The sequence below is a fragment of the Pelophylax lessonae genome (assembly GCF_965119305.1).
Source record: "Pelophylax lessonae genome assembly, chromosome: 2".
Classification (NCBI taxonomy): Eukaryota; Metazoa; Chordata; class Amphibia; order Anura; family Ranidae; genus Pelophylax; species Pelophylax lessonae.
Genome location: NC_138769.1, coordinates 300,071,777 through 300,096,119, shown reverse-complemented (window position 1 = coordinate 300,096,119; position 24,343 = coordinate 300,071,777). Strand labels below are relative to the sequence as shown.

The 24,343-nt window shown below is 41.1% G+C and overlaps 1 protein-coding gene across 4 annotated transcripts in view; it reads left to right on the top strand.

The window, feature by feature from the left end:
• Positions 1–24,343, top strand: part of SCUBE3 (signal peptide, CUB domain and EGF like domain containing 3) — a 192,972-nt gene that overhangs the window by 92,432 nt on the left and 76,197 nt on the right. For 3 of the 4 annotated variants that reach the window (XM_082245253.1, XM_082245255.1, XM_082245256.1), the window contains one exon: positions 12,944–12,991. The exons of the other annotated variant lie outside the window; for it this stretch is intronic. In XM_082245253.1, coding sequence (XP_082101379.1) covers positions 12,944–12,991 — 48 coding nt within the window. The remainder of the gene's footprint in view (positions 1–12,943; positions 12,992–24,343) is intronic. 4 annotated transcript variants of the gene reach the window in all.

The following is a 24,343-nucleotide window of genomic DNA, read 5'->3' as shown; positions in this document are numbered from 1 at the left end:
AGTGGCATGTGTATTTTTAATAATGATGTGATTTGTGTATTTCTTGTAGATCTGGGCAGTAGTCCATTGTGAGGTTTTTCTTCTGTGCAGAAACTTCCTGTAATAGAGACCGGTCACTTCTGCTCTTTCTCATTGTGCAGGGTGACTGGTCTTGTCTTTTCCCCTTCTGTAGTTTTCTGCAGGCAATCTGTAGTAGGTGGGCTTGCTGGACCCCTCCTACAGCTGTACTCTATGCGCAGGCTAAGTACAGCTGAGAAAATATGTCACTGCTATTTGGCAATGTAAAATCTGGATTTGGTGGGAACAAAGTGGACTTATATCCTTTGTAGCCATTGACTAGTATGTTTAACTTAAATATTTGTGCCCAGGGTTTAGCTTTAAAGTAAATCTAAAGTCAAAACATTTTTTTTTAGCTTTGGATAGAGTGGTAAGGGATTAAAACACCTATCAGGTTTTTACTGATGTCTACATTAGGAAGAATATAAGAAAGAAGAAATAAATGCTCCTGCGCTCGAGAGTTGCTATGCGGCTTGATCTATAGACGAGCAGCTCCACTTATTTAGCCGCTATTTCGACTGTGCTGCCTCTCCAAACAGGTCAGGGAAACCCAGATAGGCTCTAAAAATGAAAATAATACAGAGGGCACACCAGCCTAGCGCATTACCTTTGTAACAATTTATTACAAAAAAGAATTTCTGTACATCATACTCACAAACGAGATGACTTGTTCAAGCGTGATAAAAATATATATACACACATATATATATATATATATATATATATATATATATATATATATATTTGTCCACCAAATATCCATACAGCATGATCTACTGGTTAGAAACAGTTGTGGGATGTAAATCTCCAAATAAAGTTGACGCGTTTTGAGGGTGACCCCTCTTCTTCAGAGCTGGCGCCCTCTGTATTCTTTTCATAGAATATCTCTCTATATTTATCCTGTTTTACCTTTGTCACCGAGTGTGGAAGTGAGAGAAAATCCCAAATTTTGAGTTCCCACAAGAACAGTAACAAAGGTAAAATCTTCCAGTAGGGGTGTATTTATGGTGACAATTTTTCTAGGAAGGGATTTTCCTCACTTTGGAGAGATTTCGAGTCACTTCCTGTGGTGTGTCTTTGGGACAAAATGTGAAGGAAAATCTCCTCAATGGAGCACAGATGGCAAAAGAAAAAAAAAATAAACTATTTAAAATGAAAATAATGGTTTTGGCTTTAGTTATACTGAGGAAGGGATTTGTTTGGGAGTAGTGGGAAATAGAAAATAAGAAATTAAAAGTTCAGATTCTTTAAAGCCTTGTATGAAGGCTTTAAAGCCTTTAAAAAATGTAATCATATAAACAGACAGGAGCAAGAGTTTGACAACGTTAGTAAAGCTGCTTATGTGTGATTTTTTACATAAAAGATACATTTTATAGGTTGAGATATTGATGTACAGTTTATATCACATATATCATTTTTATTCCACTAATTTTTTAATTTCCCTAAAACCAGAAAGACAATAATATCAAAGACTGTATGGGTCGGTGATTGGCTTTCATGTTTAAAGCAGAGTTCCACCCAGTGCGCATTTTTTTTTTAAAAAATACCCCCGGGACAGTCAGGGCTAGTACATTCCACAATGGCTAGCCTCTGATCTGTCCCGGGTTGCACTTACCTTTTAGGAGAAATACTTACCTTGAAAAAGTATTCTCCAGCGCTGCCATCTCAGGTGTGGGCAGCTTGAAGCCAGCGCGATCCTCTTCGGCGTCCTCTTCCTTCTTCTTCGGTCCCACGATGCACTGCACCGGCCCCGACGTCACTTCCGGGTGCGCGCGTCATCCCTCCACAGCTTCTGGGCATGCCCAAAAGCTGTTTAGAAGGGAATGACGCGCGCGCCGGAACTGACGTCGGGGCCGGTGCAGGCGCAATGATTCCTGGGAGCGATGACGTTCAGCTCCCAGGAATCATTGCAAAAGCCAGGAAGTGACGAATCGCCGCGGCCGCTGAAGGGAGGAAGAAGGAAGTAAGGTAAGTATATTTTCTCTACAAGGTAAGTAAAAAAAAAAAAAAAATTGTGATTATCCATTTGTTTTTCAGGTGACCCGGAGCGAGAAGATGGAGGTAAGTATAAAATTAGGGTGGAACTCCACTTTAAGTGACAATTACTTCCATAGCCTGCCAAGGTTACAACATTTAATAAACATATAGATGAATATCATGTGAAATAAAAAAATTGCAACTATCACCATTTTACAACTGTATTCTCCTGGGTCTTTGCTTTCAGAGCTGTATACTGCTTATGGGTTTAACTAATCTTTAGGCCTAAAAAGGTGTATTTTAAATGTACAAAAATGTAAAAAGTGTCTCTGAAAGACAAGTGGTTTGTCCAAAGAAAAGTTAAAGCGGTTATAAACCCAACAACAAAAATGTATTATATTGCAGATCACCAATTTTTATGCTGGCCATACATTATACGAAAAATCGTTCAAACTCATTTTCGAAAAATGAACACTCGGGTCGCCCGTGAGCGCAGACGATTGTTCCATCATGTAATGACCGATAAATCGTTCAAACTCATTTTCAAAAAATGAACACTAGGGCCGTGAGAGCAAACTATAGTGCTATCATGTAATGACCGATAAATCGTTCAATGGACATAAATAAATCAGTTTTTTGTTCGTGTTTTCACATATGTCTAGTGCAAAAAGTTTGGACGACAAACACATTAACCTTTCAATTTATCGTTCGTTCGGCAGAAAATTTCCAAACTTGTCCTTTGTTTTTCGCTCAAAAACATCACAACCGATTACCCATTTGTGCCTATTAACAGGCCGAAAAACAAATGAACTGTCCAAATGACCGAATTTCGGCCGCTTTTTGTATAGTGTATGGCCAGCATTAGATGTGGTGGCTGTATTAGGTTTATTCTTATTTTCTTTATTTTCACCTGGTAACCCAGACAGTAAGGTGACATTCACACTGGCAATTAGGGCCAGTGCGAATTGTAGCGGCAGGAATCTTCTGATTTCTGCTGTGGTTCTCAGCAGGTAGGTGCAGCCACTGGCCATGTTCACTGTAATGACAGGTCGTTGGCAACTGCAGTTTTTTGCAGCTGTCTGCACAGCCATTGATTGCTGCGGAGCGCACACAAAGTACATCCAGTAGCAATCAGTGTAGGTAATCGCTGGCTGTGCGGAAAGCCACGAATACCTGCGGCCACTGATTACCTATCATTATGGTGAACAGGGCTGGCGGCTGCACCTAGTCGCTGAGAGTCGCTGAGAGTCACAGCAGCAGCAGCCGCAACAATTTCCACCAGCCCTAATCCCTGGTGTGATCATAACCTACGTCTGTTATTTTTCAACTTTCTTTAACAGACCAAACTGTCCAGCAGAAGTGTCAGTTAGAGGGAAGAGATAAACCATTTACTACTGACAGGGGGGCTCACAATAGTCAGTGTGACGGTACTCGTACTCACCATCTCTGGGAGTGAAAGACAGATACTTTATGGTTTGAAAAACAGTCAGCTTCTGTTCATTTATGTAAAACCTACAAAAACAAAAGGAAAAAACTTTACTGTAACTGCTTAATAAGTGTAAGCTTGAGTTCAGCTTTAATTTGATAGTCAAATCCATCTAAATCTGCTAATCTAACACTACCCTCTCCCCAGACTCAGTGCCAGGACAAGATTATCCAGTGCCCAGGGCAAAGATGCCAAACAGGGCCCCCTTCCCCCATTCATGATGTGCAATTTTAGAGGCTCCTACACTTAGTAAACCATTGTGCCAAGGGCAACCGTCCCTCCCACCCACCCCTTGTCCCAGCCATGCCCAGACTGACAATACTGCTGTTCGAAAGTGTCTCTGTTGCTACTCCATCCAGAGTAGGGACATCTTAACCACTTGCCGACCGCCGCAAGTAGATTTACTGCGGTGGTCAGCCCCTCACAGGCAAAGTGACGTATATTTACGTCACTAGCCTGTGAGGCTCTGGGGAGCGAGCGCGCGCCGCTGGCGGCGCGCTCCCGCGCAGTCACGGACCCCCCCGCGCGTGTGACCGGCGGACCCAATGTCCGCCGCTCACTCTGCGATTGTCGGGGGAGAGGGAGAAAGGCAGGCAGCTTGTGTAAACAAGCTGCCTGTCATTCTCCCCTGTGTAGAAACACTGATCATACGGTTCTACTATGTAGGACCGTTGATCAGTGTAACTACAGCTCAAGCCACAGCCAATCACAGTTAGAATCACGCCCCTAGGGACACACACAGCCCCTCCCTCTCAAATAAAGTTAACCCCTTCACTGCCAGTGTATTTTTACAGTAACAGTGCATATATATAGCACTGATTACTGTAAAAATGTCACTGGTAACCCCAAAAGTGTCAAAAATGTCAGTCAAGGGTCCGATCTGTCCGCCCCAATGTCGCAGTACCGCAAAAAAAACGCAGATCGCCGCCATTACGCGTTAAAAAAAAAAACAACAAAAATGACAAAAATCTTTCCCTTTGTTAGTAAACGCAATAACTTTTGTGCAAACCAATCAAAATACGCTTTTTGCGGTTTTTTTTACCAAACATATGTAGCATAAAACAAATTGGCCGAAAATGTTAAAAAATTTTGATTTTTACATTTTTTTGGGGGGAATTTCATATAAAAAATTTGAAAAATATTGTTATTTTTGCAAAATTGACGCTCTTTTTTTGTTTATAGCGCGTGATCATAAAATCGCACAGGTGATCAAATACCACCAAAAGAAAGCTCTGCTTGTGGGAAAAAAAAAGACGTCAAATTAGTTTAGGTACAGCGTCGCACGACCGCGCAATTGTCCGTTAAAGTCATGCAGTGCCGAATCGCAAAATACCCCCTGGTCAGGAAGGGGGTAAAATCTTCCGGGGCTTAAGTGGTTAAGATAGGTGTTGGCAAAACACCAAGTGAAATTAAAGGAAAAATACTTGTAAAAAAAGAAAACTATTGCTGCCATCAAATTTAAGGATTGTAAAGTGCAATATATAGCATTTTTTTGTTCAGGGTTTCATTTGGGTTTAATACTACTTTAAGTACATTTAAAGCCAATATTTTATTTTTCACTTTGAATAGAGCTTGAAAGGGTTAAAATCTCAGACATTTTTTTTTTTTTTTGCCATCTGTGTCCTATTGGTGAGATTTCCCATCACTTCTTGTACTGTAGATGCAACCACATGAAGTGTGAGGAAATTGATCCAAAGAGAGGGAGTTCCCCTCATAGCTGTCACTAGAACAAACCAAGAAGGTGAATCGTCCTAAAACCAGACAGAGGTTCTAACCCCTCAGCACATTCCAAAACTGAAAAAATGCCATTGGATTAGTGTAACAGGCTTTATTTCATGAGGCAGGTTTCAACCTAAGAACAGTAATCAACACTTCAGAATTTGAACTTTTTAAGAATTTATTTAGAATCACACATCCAACTGAATGCATGTTTTCCACTGATGCCATGGACTTGACAGAAAAATCTATTTTGTATGTGAAGTTACAGTATCTCACAAAAGTGCGTACACCCCTCACATTTTTGTAAATATTTTATTATATCTCTTCATGTGACAACACTGAAGAAATTACACTTTGCTGTAATTTAAAGTAGAGAATGTACAGCTTGTAGAACAATGTAAATTTGCTTTCCCCTCAAAATAACTCAACACACAGCCATTAATGTCTAAACCGCTGGCAACAAAAGTGAGTACTCCCCTAAGTGAAATGTCCAAATTGGGCCCAAAGTGTCAATGTTTTATGTGGCCACCATTTTTTTCCAGCACTACCTTAACCCTCTTGGGCATGGAGTTCCCCATAGCTTCACAGGTTGCCACTGGAATCCTCTTCCACTCCTCCATGACGACATCTCAGAGCTGGTAGATGTTAGAGACCGTGTGCTCTTCCACCTTCCGTTTGAGGATGTCCCACAGATGCTCAATAGGGTTTAGGTCTGGAGACATACTTTGCCAGTCCATCACCTTTACCCTCAGCTTCTTTAGCAAGGCAGTGGTTGTCTTGGAGGTGTGTTTGGGGTCATTATGTTGGAATACTGCTCTGCTGCCCAGTCTCTGAAGGGAGGGGATCATGCTGTGCTTCAGTATGTCACAGTCCATGTTGGCATTCATGGTTCCCTCAATTAACTGTAGCTCCCCGGTGCCCACAGCACTCATGCAGCCCCAGACCATGACACTCCCACCACCATCCTTGACTGTAGGCAAGACACACTTGTCTTTGTACTCCTCACATGGTTGCCGCCCCACACGCTTGACACCATCTGAACCAAATAAGTTTATCTTGGTCTCATCAGACCACAGGACATGATTCCAGTAATCCATGTCCTTGGTCTGCTTGTCTTCAACAAACTGTTTGTGGGATCTCTTGTGCATCATCTTTAGAAGAGGCTTCCTTCTGGGACGACAGCCATAAAGACCAATTTGATGCAGTGTGCAGCGTATGGTCTGAGCACTAACAGGCTGACCCCCCACCCCTTCAACCTCTGCAGCAATGCTGGCAGCACTCATACATTTATTTCCCAAAGACAACCTCTAGATATGATGCTGAGTATGTGCACTCAACTTTTTTGGTCGACCATGGCGAGGCCTGTTCTGAGTGGAACCTGTCCTGTTAAACCACTGTATGGTTTTGGCCACTGTGCTGCAGCTCAGTTTCAGGGTCTTGGCAATCATCTTATAGCCTAGTCCATCTTTATGTAGAGCAACGATTCTTTGAGAAGAGGGTTCTTTGCCATGAGATGCCACGTTGAACTTCCAGTGACCAGTATGAAAGAGTAAGATTGATAACACCAAATTTGACACACCTGCTCCCCATTCATACCTGAGACCTTGTAACACTAATGAGTCACATGACACCGGGGAGAGAAAATGGCTAATTGGGTCCAATTTGGACATTTTCATTTAAGGGTGTACTCACTTTTGTTGCCAATGGTTTAGACATTATTGGCTGTGTGTTGAGTTATCAAATTTACACTGTTGTACAAGCTGTACACTCACTACTTTACATTGTAGCAAAGTGTCATTTCTTCAGTGTTGTCACATGAAAAGATGTTATAAAATATTTACAAAAATGTGAGGGGTGTACTCACTTTTGTGAGATACTGTATATGGGATAGGATAATTTACTGTCTGCAATAATAGTTCCCATTGTTAGTATATGTGACTTGTCCTTCTTAGTTGGTACCCAGACAGGTTAGCACTGATGAGATGAGTGGTTTGTGTATGATGTAGTGCTTTTTTGATACTTTGGATTTTCAATAAAAGCTTCTAGCCATAGTAGGGTTTGCAGTGCATAAAGAAGAATGATGTGCAAAGACGAATAACCCATAATTATCAGTTAGATTTCACCCTTCTTGAGTTCACAATAGTACCACATTTATTTATTGGTTGCTGTCGGTACATGTGCCAAGGATAAATGTGGTACATTTTTTTTTTGCTTCATGAAAAATATATCAAATATTAAGTAAAGTTTGAAGTTTTTAAAGGACAGTGGCTCATTATGTTTGCCTAGTCTTATTATAATACTATTCTATTACAGCTGATGCAAACAAAAGCAAAACAGAATCTAAACCTCCAAGTTTTGGCCATAAATATTTGGCATAAAAAATGCAATGATAAGTTATTATATAACTGCTATTACAAATATTACCAATACATTATTATCAATGCCTCAAACACAGTTACTAATGCAATTATAAATGTATATTTGAGTATTTTAAAGAGGTAACAGTGAATGCATACGATAATTACAGTAGATACCAAGGGGTCTTATTTATAAATGTTTTCACACAAGATTCAGGGCCGGTTCACGTGGGAACACGCGCAGTTCTGCACAGTATGGTTTTGAAGCCCATTCATTCGAATGGGCTGCAAAAGGCAGTGGAAGGTGGAAAATTAAGTGCTACTTTTTCTAAACACACTGAAACAAACCGCATAGTGTTGGGGTACCATGCAATTTGGTGCCGGCATATGCAGCACGTTTGCAAGATGCGTTTGGGGTGCTATTAACAATTCATTGGCATTCGCACACTCTCGCAATGCATGGAATGCATCTTACCCATACCGCATTTCCGTGTGAACCCCTTTACAAATTTCACCCAGGAATCCAACTAGAAAAATGTGTAAATTTCAGGTTAAAGGTGTAAGACTATTGTGTGAAAACATTTATAAGTACACTCCAAAAATTCTGTGAGCACGCAACCAGAGGGTGGTAAAAATAGGAGGTTGAGCCATGTTTTTTTGCCCCTCACTGCCCCTTTAACCACTAGCCGACTGCTCACAGTAATCCTACTGCGGCAGTGCGGCTCCCCTGGGTCCAGCGACGTAGACCTATGTCGATGGACTCCTTGTGCTCTCTAGGCTCGCTCCTGCCGTGTTTAGACACCGCCTCCCTTCCCTCATCGTTGGTGGAAAGTGTGAGAAGACCCGCCTGCTTATGTAAACAAAGCAGGCGGATCTTCTCAGTGACAGACAGGGAGAGATTGCAGGATTCAGCATTGCTGAACCTGCAATATCTGTCTGTGTCACAGATCAAAAATAAAAATCGCACAGATTATTAAATACCACCGAAAGAAAGTTCTATTTGTGGGAAAAAAAATACATCAATTTTGTTTGGCAAAGGCAGGGGGAGCTGTTCCCCCTCCAGGTCACGGAGTAGGAGCTTAGCCCACTCAGTTAGAGTTTGAGACACTAGGGCAATGGTAAATACCGGCCTCATTGCCAAACCAGCAAGACTGTACATAGTGCGGGCCACAGCCTCCGCCTTCCAGTCAGCTGGATCCTTAAAAGCCGGGGACTCCTCAACCGGAATCATGGTCACCTTGTTTTTATTCTGGAAACTAGAGGGTCCACCAATGGTGGCACAGTCCACTTCTTAACCACTTGCCGACCGCCGCACGACTATTTACTGCGGCAGTCAGCCCCCTACAGGCAAAGTGACGTAGGGGTATGTCGCTCGCCAATGAGCCTGTTCCCTGCCTAGCCAGCGCGTGTGACCGGCGGCTCTGATGTCTGCCGGCCACTCACAATCTCCCTAAGGAGAGGGAGAAAGACAGACGGCTGATGTAAACACAGCCGTCTGTCATTCTCCCTGAAGTAATGACAGAGGCTATGCGATCCTGCTATGTAGGATCGTATGTCTCTGTGATTACTTCACTAGCTACGGCCTCCAACAGTTAGGATCACGCGCCTAGGGACACACTTAACCCCTTGATCACTAATAAAGTTAACCCCTTCCCTGCCAGTGTCATTTTTACAGTAACAGTGCATATTTATAGCACTGATTACTGTAGTAATGTCACTGGTCCCCCCAAAAGTGTCAAAAATGTCAGTTAGGGGTCCAATCTGTCCCCCGAAATGTCGTAGTCCTTGAAAAAATCACAGATAGCCGCCATTACTAGTAAAAAAAAAAAAAAAACAATAAAAATGACATAAATCTTCCTCTTAGTTCAAAATATGCTTATTGCGATTTTTACTTCTTTTTTTGGGGGGGAATGTTATATAGCAGAATGTGAAAAATATATATATTTTTTTTTTCAAAATTGTCGCTCTTTTTTGGTTTATAGCCAGGATCGGCATAGGGCTGACTGTCGGTCACTCACTGAAGCTGTAATATGCTTCAGAAAAGGGTGGACCCAGGGCGCAGAGCACTGCGCCCTAGCCCACGTATTTGTGTGACAATAGCGAATGAAAATTCGCTATTGTCACATGGATCCTCCTCCTGGCCAATCAGATTGGCCAAAAGGCGAACCCATGCCATTGGCCGAGGAGGAGGAGGCGGGAGGACTCGAGGAGACGTGGGGGACTGAGGAGAAGCCGCCCGCCACTGCAGGTAAGTGCACTGGTCTCTCTGGCAGTCTCTGCACGCTGGTCGCTTTGCATTGAAAGGGGACACGCTGTGGTCACTCTGGCATTGAAAGGGGGCACGCTGTGGTCACTCTGGCATTGAAAGGGAGCAATCTGTGGTCACTGGCATTGAAAGGGGGCATGCTGTGGTCACTGGCATTGAAAGGGGGCACGCTGTGGTCGCTTTGCATTGAAAGGGGGCACGCTGTGATCACTCTGGCATTGAAAGGGGGCACGCTGTGGTCACTCTGGCATTGAAAGGGGGCACGCTGGGGTCACTGGCATTGAAAGGGGGCACGCTGTGGTCACTCTGGCATTGAAAGGGGGCACGCTATGGTCACTGCCATTGAAAGGGGGCACGCTGTGGTCACTGCCATTGAAAGGGGGACACACTGTGGTCACTCTGGCATTGAAAGGGGGCATGCTGGGGTCACTCTGGCATTGAAAGGGGGCACGCTGTGGTCACTCTGGCATTGAAAGGGGGCACGCTGGGGTCACTCTGGCATTGAAAGGGGGCACGCTGTGGTCACTCTGGCATTGAAAGGGGGCACGCTGTGGTCATATATATATTAATAAAACAATAAATATTGAATTATTTTTTTTGTGCACTGCAAATAAAATATGCGCATTAGAATTTGTTCATATTTTTTTTCAAACTATAGTCCAGCCCCCAACAGTGTCTGAGGGACCGTGAACTGGCCTCCTGTTTAAAAAGTTTGAGGACCCCTGTCTTACAGTTTCTTTTTTTTTCCCTTTTTTTTTCCTAGAAAGCAGCCACAGCTTGAATATAAAAGCCTCTCCTCCACCAGCATGCTACAGAGAAAAACCTGTGTTTTTCATATGGAAACAATGGTCTCTCTTCATAGGTCCAACACACCGCATGCTGAGTCAGAGCTAAAGCTCTCCTATTATCAGGGAGAATGGACCACTACTTATCAAGCAAAGGTCCTTCTCTACAGCATGCTGGCAGAGCAGAGGCTTTTATATTCAGGCCGTGGCTGCTTTCTAAAGAAAACAAACTGTTAGACATTCCACACCTTTTGTTTTGCTGTACCTAGAATGATTTCAGCTAATTCAAACTGAAAGATCAATTTGGCTTTCAATGAATTAACCACTTCAGCTCCGGAAGGTTTTACACCCTTAATGACCAGGCCATTTTTTGCGATTCGGCACTGCGTTGCTTTAACTGATAATTGCGCAGTGTGACGCCGTACCCAAATACAATTGATGTTTGCGCTATAAACAAAAAAGGAATGACAATTCGGAAAAAAAAAACACAATATTTTTTACTTTATGCTATAAAACATTCTCAATAAAAAAATTTAAAAAATCAATTTTTTTTTATCAGTTTAGGCCTATTTGTATTCTACTACTTATTTTTGGGAAAAAAAATCCCAAAAAGCATATATTTATTGGTTTGCGCAAAATTAATAGCGTTAACGAACTACGGGATAGATATATGGACTTTTTATTTCTTTTTTGTTTTTATTAGTAATGGCGGCAATCAGCGATTTTTTATCGGGACTGGGACATTGCGGCGGACAGATCGGACCCCCTAACTGACATTTTTGATATTTTTTGGGGACCAGTGACATTAAAACAGTAATCAATGCTAAATATGCACTGTTACTGTATAAATGACACTGGCAGGGAAGGGTGTTAACACTGGGGGTGATCAATGGGTTAAATGTGTTCCCTTTCGTGCTTACTTACTGTGTGGCAGGATGGGTTGGACAGAGGTAGAGAGAGATCGGTGATTTAGTTTAGCTGAATCACACAATCTCTTCCTGCCTCTCTGACAGAAGACCCGCCTGCTTTGTTTACATAAGCAGGCGGCTCTTCTGTCATTCTAGCTGAAGATCACGGGAGGCTGGCGACGATCAAGCCCGCTCCTCCCATGGTCTGGCTCCCGCTGTGTCTAATCACAGTGGGAGCGCAGCTCCTGTGGCGCGGGCGGCCGAAACTGCATGCACATAATCACGTAGATCTATATGATTATGCGTAGCCGAGCCGCGCTGCTGCTGTAAATCTGCATGGGACGGTCGGCAAGTGGTTAATAAGAACAAAAGTGGATATCCCTTGCTTATTTTTTGACTCCTTTGTATGGCAACAAACGTACAAGGAGCCATATAAGACAGAGGTTCCTTGTCAATGTCCCTAACAGAAAAGGAATTTACATTTTGCAGGCATACCTTTCATAAGGTATTATGACATGCTGCAAAACTCATTCTACAGCCTTCTATAGCTGCCGCTACTGGCGTTTTTATAATGTCCAGTGTGCATGAGGCCTAAAACGTTCCATACGTCACTTCCTACTATCAGGTTTGGGGTGCGTACCCCCTGCTGGCATCCACTGTGATTGTACACAGTGGGAGCCTGTCAGCAATTCCTGCCCAATGATTCACGGCCAGGACATGCTGATTGGTTGTGTACATTCACAGCCCAGAGCTCTGTGTTGACATTCAGCATAGGGCTCTGTACACATGGAGCTAACGTTAACCGTGTCCATGTCTGTTCGATGCACTGTTGTTTTCAACGAATGGGAATAAACACTTCAAGTTCATCTACCTTTGAGTGCGGTCACACTTTCTCTTTGGATATCTGTCTCAGCCAATGAGAAGGGGAGTCCTGGGCAGTCAAGACACTCCTGCAACATCGCTGGATCTAGCTGGATCTCAGGTAAGTATTAGAGGGGCTCAGGGGGGAATGCATTGAGATAAAAAAAACTTTCTGACTTTACAACCACTTTAAACAAAATATAGCCTAGCAGAAAAAGGATGTGACTAAAGGGAAAGGTGCTGACCTATTTATCATAGAACTGGGAATGAGTAAACAGCTAATAAAAGTAATACGCATGCTTGCTCTGTGGCCACATGGACCTTTGATGTAGTTGTCCCTCTTGAACCATTGTGGTTATTCCCTATATTCTTTACTATGCTCTCAACCAAACAATTACAGTAGTGTCCATTTTGAACAAAAGCATAGAAGAACAATACAAAATAGATTGACGTTAACTTCAATGAAGATGTAATTTTTAATTAAAGACTGGTTTGATTTTACTGATAGATCACTCTCTTGTAAACAGGGGAGAGACGCTCCGATCAGACTCCTAGCGCCCCGATCTTAGCCAATGGTAAATATTCAGCCTGTTTTGTGTTATCTTTATAGTTTATGTTTGTAAGTATGCATGCTTGTGTGTATAACTATGACATCCTAAAACAGGACTGTTGCAGAACCACAACTAGAAAAACTAGAAAAGGAAGGTCATGGTGGAGACAGAAAACAACACAACCACACTTTGGAAGCAATGTTATTTTTGCAAACAAATTTTTTTGTTATACAGAGGAGAGCTGGCATATGAGGGACATAAAAAGTGTCTTAGTCCCGATATGTACAGTATGAATACAACAAGAAGAATGCCCAAGGGACTTTGTAAGACACAAACCACATGGTATAAAATGTACAAAATGTATTAAACACTTTAGTACATACAATTAAAATAATTCAAACATAGGTACAAAGATATATGCATGGGTTTCCATAGTTACATAAATCAAAATATAACTGACAATCAAAGGTGTAAATGTATATATGGTAAGATTTCTCAATGGACAACAACATGGACCGCTTGGGGATCTTTCTGTTTTACCTACATCTTCATCTCCACTGGGGAGTTCTATGGGAAACATGAATCTATTTGACTGTTTACCCTGCTTTGGAAGTTTGTTTTTATATACACAATTGTAAGTTTTTTTGGCCTTCCCTCTCCCCTTTTTTGCCTACTCCCCCCTCCTATTTCCTTTCTTATCCTCCCTTTCTGCTCTGAGGCCTAACAACTGTCTCTAATTTCAGACATTTATATATGTATCTCCTGAGGAAGCGAGCATGGTCTCGCGAAACGCGTAGAGAAATCTTACCATATATACATTTACACCTTGGATTGTCAGTTATATTTTGATTTATGTAACTATGGAAACCCATGCATATATCTATGTACCTATGTTTGAATTATTTCAATTGTATGTACTAAAGTGTTTAATACATTTTGTACATTTTATACCATGTGGTTTGTGTCTTACAAAGTCACTTGGGCATTTTTCTTTTTGTATTCAAATTTATTTTTTTAGTCTGTTCTGCAAATATGACATTTTGGCAACAACACATAGGTTTTAACAACACAACAACAACAATAAGTAGGCTTATTCAGTAAGGCAAAGAGCTAAATGCATTTATCCATAGCAGCCAATTAGGGTTTATCTTTTACTGATTTAACTTCACTAAGGTGAAACTAAAATGGTGGCTGAAATGGTTACTGTACTTAGCACATTACATTGATGCATTATTGTTTTAGCTCAGTTGGACTTTAAACTACACTTATCACATTATAAAAAATATAGCTATAGAATGTGGCTCTATAAATACGATCTGATAACAAAGAACACAGTCTCAGTGAAACATCAGCATCTACAATATATTACATTGCCGTGCCTTTTGCCAGGCTGTTGTGATTGGGTAAATCTCATACAGTTCCTGGTTCTTCATGCCATTCATATGTTCTTATTGGCTCATCACTAAGATGGGTTGTCTCAATGACCAATGAGGAGGTAAAGGTGGTGGGAGGGGGCACGGCATGCAAGTTTAGACATTAACAGAAAGTGCCCAAGCTTTGCCCAAGTAGAACAACCTGGTATTCGGCCAAAGGATTGGCAATGAATGTTGCTGCAGGTATGTACAGGTATGCACTTTTAGACTCCTGTACTTAATACCTGTCAGAAGCTTTTTTGTGTTGCTGTTGAAGTCATTTAAGGACTCTGTGGTATAATTAAGAATAAAGTACTTAGTTTAGCAGTCAAGTGTCGGGGGGAGGGGATTAAGCTTACTTTAGGGCTTAAGTAATTTGTGAAAGGGGGGGGGGGGTACAGTCTAAAATTAGGGACAAAACAGGACTAAACCCATTAATTTAACTGTTTCGTCAAAACAGTTACAACCAAGGCTCCATTCACACTTGTGCAACTTGCCATGCAGCTTTAGACATCAAAGTTGCATGACAAGTCATTCTCCATGTTTACCAATGATAACCATTTATATATGTGCGACCTAAAGTTGCAGCGACTTCAAAGTAGTTCATGCACTATTTTTATCTGACTTTCAACTTGAGGGCCGTAGACTTTAATATTAACCCTCAAAAGTTTCATAAAAGTCATACCTAAATTTTATATAATGCAACAGTTGTGCAACAGTTGCCCATTATCACTGTTTAAAGCCAAAGTCGTATCCAAGTTGCATCCACATTTGCATCAAAGTTGCACCAAAGTTGCACTCAAGCCAGCGCAACTTTGAAGTCAAACAAGTGTAAATGGAGCCCAAAGGATGACTGTCACAATTTCCAATGTGCTTATATTAGCTCTCATATAAAACATGAAAAAATCTGCACTAGGTCAAACAAAAAGAACAAAAAGATAAACAGCCACTTAACCAACTATGATACCAGCTGTAAATGATCAATAAAAATAAGAAGGGGCGCTAAATCCTAATAGTGCAATCATGAATAATCATATGGTAAATAATGTGGCATGAAAACAACTAACCATGCAGTGAATAAATTATGAGCAAAATATATCATTGAAAAAATGTATCATATGAAAGTGATATAATGAAATAGATGCAAAATCCAGTATTAGGTGAACATAAAAAAGTAAACACAAAAAAAAAATGAAAAAGTCCTTATTAATATTAAACTAAAGTGTCCATAAAGTGCAAAAAAGTGTATAAGTAACGTTGATTGATGAAATCCTCCACCAAGCACCAACACTTAGCATAATCTTCTTACCAGATTGCGTGGACCATTAATTATAATGGTCATAAAAGTACAAAATAACCCGGCATCAGAGACAGGCAGTGGCTGCTCAGCAGTAGCTCCAAATGGATTGGGAATAAGAAAAATGAACAAGTATAGTGAAGCCTGCTAACATTTAAGTCCTTTAATTTAAATCATATTAAAAAAGTACATTTGATGAGTTGTAAAAAGACACATACGAGTAAAAAACCAGCAGGCTGTCAGCTCTTTAGAAAAGAACACCGTGAGTGACCGCGAAGCAAGCGTGATGTCTTCAATAACAGCCAATCCCAATTATTTATGTTAGCTCTCAACCGAACTGTCTAGCTATCAAATGGCTGGTGTCATAACTGATCACATGTGCAGCAGCATGGCAGCTGCAGTTTAAACAGAGGCTAAGATGGCAGCTTCCTTGGCTGTAAAAGATAGGAGGGTTTAGTTCTGCTTTATGGCCCAATATTAGAGTTAGTTTAAGTATAAGGATTTTATGAAGTTAACTGTTAGGAGTCAAGTTAAGGTTTAAAGCAAAACTAGTCTTCAGGCATATCCATTGGCTGTTGTCAGGATGATGTAACTCCTGCACATGTGCCAGAGTCACTAATGCCGGCACACAGGGACCATGCCGATGATGTTTAGCTGCACATGTGCAGCTCAGTTTACATGCAGCAGAACAGCCTGCCTACTCATCAGTTTTTGTAAAATGCCTTCAGTTCCGCTTTAAAGTGGCAGTAAACCCTCCTATCATTTTCTGCCAAGGAAGTTGCCATCTTGGCCTCTGTTTAATCTTCAACTGCCATGATGCTGCACATGTGATCAGTTATGAACCAGCCATTGGATGGTTTGACAGTTTGGTTGAGAGCACATCCAATGTGACAGTTACATTCCCGACATGTGCCGGAAATGTAGCTGCTTTTGAAACTGTTAAATCCATGGGTTTATTCCCGCTTTAAGTGTTTACTGGTTAAGGGATTGTTTTCAGGTTAAGTGCCCATTCACACTAGTACGACTTGTCAGGCGACTTGGTCAGCCTGACAAGTCACGCACCGTCGCATCCCATAGTGTAGTACAGGACCGGTTCTAATAGGAGCGACTCAAGTCGCTCCGACTTAGAAAAAGGGTCCTGTACTACTTCGGGGCGACCTGGAGCGACTTGCATAGACATTCATTTTATGAAGTCCGTGCAAGTCGTGTCGAAGTCGCGGTGCACGCGACTTCACAGGTCGCCCCCTAAGTCAGATCGCCGTAGTGTGAACCGGCGCTTAGGTTAAAGCAGGAGTAACCCAAAAATTAAACTGGTTCTCAAAATAGTTATATTCAAGGCATACTGTAAAAAAAACTGTCACAGCTGCTTGGTCATGCAACTGAACTGTCAAGCCATCAAATGGCGGGAGTCATAACTGATCCCATGTGCAGCACCATGGCAACTGTCGATCTAACAGAGGCTAAGATGTTGGCTTCACTGGCTGTAACCCAATCACTAAAACCACAAAAAAGAATCAACATTTTAATGCAATTTCTAAAGTGGTTTTCAATTTCTTTAAATCTGCAGCTATTAATAAAATTATACCTGGTGATCCTGCCATGAAGACATTTCCTGTTATGGGGGGACAACTGTCCCACCAATTCTGCTCCTGCATTATCACCATCTCACACGTGGTGGAGAGAACAAGGGCTATGCTAACACACATTGGGGGGATTTACTAAAAGTGGAGCACACAGAACCTGGTGCAGATGGGCATAGTAACCAATCAACTTCTAGGTTTTCTTGTCAACATTTAAATGAACAAGCTGACTGGTAACTATGCACAGCTACACCAGATTCAGTTTTAGTAAATCTCCCCCACTGTGTAGTTATTGTGTATCGTGACTATTATGACTGTCAGGAAGCTGGTCTGTAGCAAAGTTGTGCAGCCAGTGCTGAAGTACACAGGAAGTGGCTAAAAGAAGCATTATGAAATCATCAGCAATGTGATGCAAAAGAGAGGGTGACAAGCATTATATAAAAAAAGGACACTTTGTTGATACACAATACCTTAGCACATACCTGTCATCCAGTTATGGTTTGTATCTGTTTTAGATGTTTAGGTAGAGCAGGGGTAAGTGTTTTGTGCTTGGTGTAGGTTACATTTATTAGCTAGTGCAGCGTAAGGCACGCTTCAGTAACCACCTTGACTCTCAACTCAGGGAACCTTACTGACATTTTCCAGCCCTGGATTCCCAATGCCTAGAACAAATGAAAATATATTTTTTGGCTGTAGGAACAGAATATGCAGAGAGTCACAGAAACACAGGGAAATCATATAGTAGATATGCCTAGGACCTTGAATCCAGGATCATAGTGCTGCAAGGCTCCAAAGTTAGCCACTGTGATAAATGTGTAAAATGCAGTGTTTGCCTTTATTATTATACCGCACATGAAGATTAGATTACATTTTAATCATCAATGCAGAAATCTGAAAATTAAAAATGATTTGTGATTTTTTTTTTTACTTGCAGTTGTATAGGGCAATAGAGCCATCTACAGGCTAAGTGTGATCATTATAATGAATATTATAGTGGGAGAAAATCTGAACTGCAGTATTTATTTTGTGACACATATGCTTTCCTGTCTTTGGCATAATAAACAGCATGTTAACCACTTTAGCCCCGGATGATTTGGCTGCTCAAAGACCAGGCCCTATTTTGCGATTTGGCACTCCGTGACTTTAACAGACAATTGCGTGGTCGAGCGAAGCTGTACCCAAACTAAATTGACGTCTTTTTTTTCCTACAAATAGAGCTTTCTTTTGGTGGTATTTGATCACATGTGCAAATTTTATTTTTTGCGCTATAAACAAAAAAAGCAACAATTTTGAAAAAATAACAATATTTTTCACATTCTTTTATATGAAATTCTCCAAAAAAAATGTAGAAATCAAAATTTTTTAACATTTTAGGCCAATTTGTTTTCTGCTACATATTTTTGGTTAAAAAAAAATCGTAATAAGCGTATTTTGATTGGTTTGCGCAAAAGTTATTGCGTTTACTAACTGCGGGAAAGATTTATGTAATTTTTATTGTTTTTTTTTTAACTAGTAATGGCGGCAATCTTCGATTTTTTTTTGCAGGACTGCGACATTGCGGCCGACAGATTGGACCCCTAACTGACATTTTTGACACTTTTGGGGGTACCAGTGACATTACTACAGTAATCAGTGCTATAAATATGCACTGTTACTGTAAAAATGACACTGGCAGGGAAGGGGTTAACTTTTTATTGGTGATCAAGGGGTTAAATGTGACCCTAGCGGCGTGATTCTAACTGTCAGGGGGCTTGGCTTGTTAGATCATCACAGAGACATACGATCCTATATAGCAGGATCACATAGCCTCTGTGATCATCTAAGGGAGAATGACAGACGGCTGTGTTTACCCCCTACCCTATAATGTATTCTTTTCTTTATTGTGGGTGGAGATTTCCCTTATTTTTTTTCTGGGGAAACTGTTCACATCATGACTGTAAGTAAGAGAACATCTCTCTACCAGAACATTGGGGTTCTAATGATTCCTTCACTCCATTTTTTTTTTTAAATTAAGGTTATATTTAATATCCTATAAGGGCAGCCTTTCTCAAGCAAGGCTTCCTTGGTACCCCAGAGTTTCTCCAGCAGTTGCATGGGGTTGCTTGAGTATTGAGCAATTTCTGCCTCTCAGATAAGTAAACCCTGACTAATGATTCTTTACAACTATCTGAAAGAGGCCATGGTTTCCACTAACCACATATATAAGGAGCATTCTTCCTACTGACCACCAATGTATCCATTAAAGTAAATACTGGTAAGGCATAGTCTCACAAGAGTTTCCAGGATTGTTATAATGTTTGAACTTTTAGTCACAAACTGAATGCCCCCCTTTCAATTAAACATCTCATTAGGTCTTTCTAACTGATTATTTAATCACACATTTGTGTCAGGCAATTCTTTCTTTGACCTGTTGGGTGGTTTCTGTATATAACATAAGCTGCATAGACACCAAACCTTGTATATTACAATAGAGTTAAGACCAGTATAAATATTGCACATTTTCAGTGAATAAACCTGATGGGAATGAGAAAGCATTCCACCTTTGTTCATCTTTGAACAATGAATGGATGAAATGCATGGAAAACTGCCATTTGACTTAGCTTCAAAAATGTAGTTACCGGATTGACTTAAAGTGGAAGTCTGGGCTAAGCCTAATCTAATCGTAAATCTGCTCCCAACCTTGCTTCTAACTCCTATATTACCTAGTCTGTAGAGGAAAGATGACTATACTTACCTATTCTCAGGGCACTCTGGTCTAGTCGCATGATCTCCCCAGCAGCCGGCTTAAGGGGACAGGAGAAAGCATGGGAGAAGAAAGGGAGAGCATGGGAGAGGGAGGGAAGAGGAGAGAGCATGGGAGAGGGAGGGGAGAGGAGAGAGTAGGGAGAGGGAGGGGAGATCAGAGAGTAGGGAGAGGAGAGCGTGGGAGAGGGAGGGGAGAGGAGAGAGCATGGGAGAGGGAGGGGAGAGGAGAGAGCATGGGAGAGGGATGGGAAAGAAGCGAGCGTGGGAGAGGGAGGGAAGAGGAGAGAGCATGGGAGAGGGAGAGGAAGGGAGGAGGAGAGTGCATGGGAGAGGGAAAGGAGGGGAGAGGAGAGTGCATGGGAGAGGAGAGAGCATGGGAGATGGGAGAGGGAGAGGAGAACGTGGGAGAGGGAGGGGAGGGGAGAGGAGAGTGCATGAGAGAGGAGAGAGCATGGGAGTGGGAGGGAAGAGGAGAGGGTGGGAGAGGGAGGGGAGAGGAGAGCATGGGAGAGGGAGGGGAAAGGAGAGGGCATGGGAGAGGGAGGGGGAAAGGAGAGAGCATGGGAGAGGGAGGGGAAAGGAGCGAGCGTGGGAGAGGGAGGGGAAAGGAGATCGCATGGGAGAGGGAGAGGAAGGGGGGAGGAATGTGCATGGGAGAGGGAGAGGAGGGGAGAGGAGAGTGCATGGTAGAGAAGAGAGCATGGGAGAGGCAGGGGAGAGGAGAGAGCCTAGGAGAGGGAGGGGAGGGAGCATAGGAGAGGGAGGGGAGAGGAGAAAGCATGGGAGATGGAGAGGTGAGGAGAGAGCGTGAAAAGGGGAGGGAAAAGCAGAGAGCATGGGTTAGGGAAGGAAAAGCAGAGAGAATGGGAGAGGGGGGGAGAGGAGAGAGCATGGGTAAGACATGGGAGAGGAGAGCGCATGGGAGAGGGAGGGGAGAGGAGAGAGCATGGGAGAGGGAGGGGAGAGAGCATTGGAGATGGAGGAAAGAGGAGAGAGCATGGGAGAGGGAGGGGAGAGGAGAGAGGGAGCTGATCAACTGGACTAGAGCTCCTTCAGAATATGTAATTTTACACATCTTTCCTCTAAAACATAGTTAGAATAGGAGTTAGAATGGGGGTGAGAGCAAATTTAAGGTTAGACAGGTTTAGTCCGTACTTCCACTTTACCCACAATCTGTTCAACAACTCAGATTGCTAAACCTCTTCTAAATTATTGACGGGGAAATTTCAGAAATTCTGAGACTACATGATGCTTATCAATGTCTCTTTAAACAGGCATAAATTCTATTTGAGAGAGCATGAAATTGCAACATAGAAGGTATCTTATTATGGCCAGTACTTTTAGTCATACACCTAACTCTTAAGATCATGTTCTCTTTCCATTTCTTGTAAAGGATAACCACACCCACACAATTGGTTACCATTTCAGGGAATCCCTGCTCCTAAACTGACTCATCTTGAACAGTACATTAAATCCTCGGAAACTGGCTTTTGGGGAAAGACTTAAATGTAGATGCAGAATAAAAACCTGTGTATTTAGGTATTTGATTGCAGTTTGTGGGCTTAACATAAAGATCACTAAAAATAATTATCCTGAACAATATATCCTTGTATCCAAAAAATAAATAGAATTTTGATCATACGTTCTGATAAACTGTACAGCACCATTTAGCCTAGTTCACACCAGTGCGGCTTTGAAATTGCACTACTTCAGCATGATTTCAAAGTCGCAGATCAGTGTGATTTGATTGCAGCTTACAACTAACAGAAGTCAATGCAAGTCTCAATGAAATCACAGAAAAGTAGTACAGGAACCATTTTCAAAGTCCCTGCAACTTGAATTGCAACAATTTGAATACTTCTATCACCACAAATAGGATGCAACTTGTTATTTTCAGCTGTAAATCGCAAGATAAATCACATTGGTGTGAACAAGAGCTAATAGGAAATTACAACAAAAATTCAATATCTCCTTTCAATATGAGGGACACATCTTACATGAATCTTATATTAAACAATATTTTTAAAACAAGGGATTACTATAATTGTGTTGTTTCTCATTCCAATAAACAAATGCATTGGCATATGGTGGTGCACCATGGGAACCCATTGCTGCACCCTGCAATTGCAAGTCGTAGTCATTCTAAAGCATAAAATAGTTATTATGCAAGATGATTCCTAAAATAGCAATTATAAATAGCTTCTGGTATATTTTGCACTCTCCAGTTTTAGTAAAACAACTCCAATGACTACAAAAATATAGACAATAAGTCTTCTCATTAAGAAATAATCCATAAACCCCACCCTCATTTTTTATTGATGCACATCACAATGTAGGGTCCTCAACAGAACCTCCACATGATGTAAAACCCAAATTATGGCAAAAAAATTCCAATAAATTCAAAGTGTAGTCTCCCGATAAACTAGCAAGCATAAAATATCCATATTCGTATAACAAGTGGTGCATTGTGCCATAGACAACAATGCACTGGTGTTCAGATCAGAAAGAAACAAGGCATTTTTTTTTCTCCTTTGTGTAAGAAGCCTTAGGCCAGTGACACATGGCCATGAGAATTCTGAAATTTATACTCAGGATCTTATTGACAAAAAGATCCTGATGTTCTGTAAAGACCTTGTATAAATGCGCATAAATGTGTGTAAGCCTATACGAGAGTAAAATTCTTCTTCATTGCTAGTATTGTAATATTTGCATATATATGTGCGTAAACATACATACATGTGTATATTACTGCTGAGAAGCACAACATTTTCTATTTTTTCTAAATTGTGAAGTAATCAATTTATATATGATTACCTATAGTGCTTGCTTAAATAAATAGTAATAAAATAAATAATTCTAACACTGTTAGATTCAAACTTTTTATCATAGATCTCTATGGCTGTGTGGGTAAGTAAAGGGACAGTGAGAAATAAAATATACATTTTCTTTTTTTTGTTTTACAACACGGTACTCCATAAAGATCAGTAATACAGTAATGAGTACAGAGCCGTAAAAAATATAGAACATTTTACATTTGAGTGCAGTAATTTATGTGCACACACATGTATAAGCATATTTACGTGCATATATTGCAACAATGGAAACTAGAAGAGGATAAAGAAGAATTATATGTGTGTATACACATACATACGTTTATGCATGTAAACACAAGGTCTTTACAGAATCTACAAGATTCTTAGTCTAGACATCAGTAAATGATTACGTCCATGTGCAAGAGGCCTTATGCGCCACACTCTCATTTCATCAGTAAGTGAACCACATCGAAGTATATATATATATATATATATATATATATATATATTAGGGCTGTGCATCTTCACTGGTCTCATGATTTGATTTGATTACGATTATCATGTGAACGATTATCGATGCATCACGATTACTGCCCACAGCCCCCATTTACATAACACAGCCCCCCATTAACATTAGACAGCCCTCCATTGACATAACACAGCCCCCCATTGACATAACACAGCCCCCCCATTGACATAACACAGCCCCCCATTGACATAACACAGCCCCCCCATTGACATAACACTGCCAATTTATATTATATAGCACCCCCCCCCATTGCACTTTACAGGAAAGCCCTGCTGGCTGTCAGTGCACTCAAAAGTTACAACAAATTAGTGTCAGTGACTCAGTTTCCGGGACCCTTCCTAGTAAGGGTTAATGTAAACTGATGCCTGATTACCTTATTATCTCCCGATCTTTTCATTGCTGTCAGTCTCGTGCACTCCGCAACTCCGGCCGGCGGGGAGGAGGAGATCGGCCGGTCAGAGGGCACATGACTGACGGCCAAGACTGACAGCAATGAAAAGATCGGGAGATAATAAGGTAATCAATCAAGCATCAGTTTACATTAACTCTTACTAGGAAGGGTCCCTGAAACTGAGTCACTGACACTAATTTTTTTAAAACTTTTGAGTGCACTGGCAGCTGGCAGGGCTGTCCTGGGAAAGGCGGGGGGGAGTCGGGATGATGTCATCCATCCATCGATGCGGCCGTTCCTCAGCATAGTATACGAATTGTGTAAGGCCGCATCACGATGCATCAATGCAACGATTATTTTCAACACCCCTAATATATATATATATATATATATATATATATATATATATATATATATACTGTACATATATATATATATATATATATATATATACTGTATATATAAACAGTACTGTACAAACATTTTAGGCTCTAGTGAAGAAATGCTGTAAAGTAAGAATGCTTTCAATATATATATATATATATATATATATATATATATATATATATATATATTAAATATATAATATAATAGTTGTTTATTTTTATC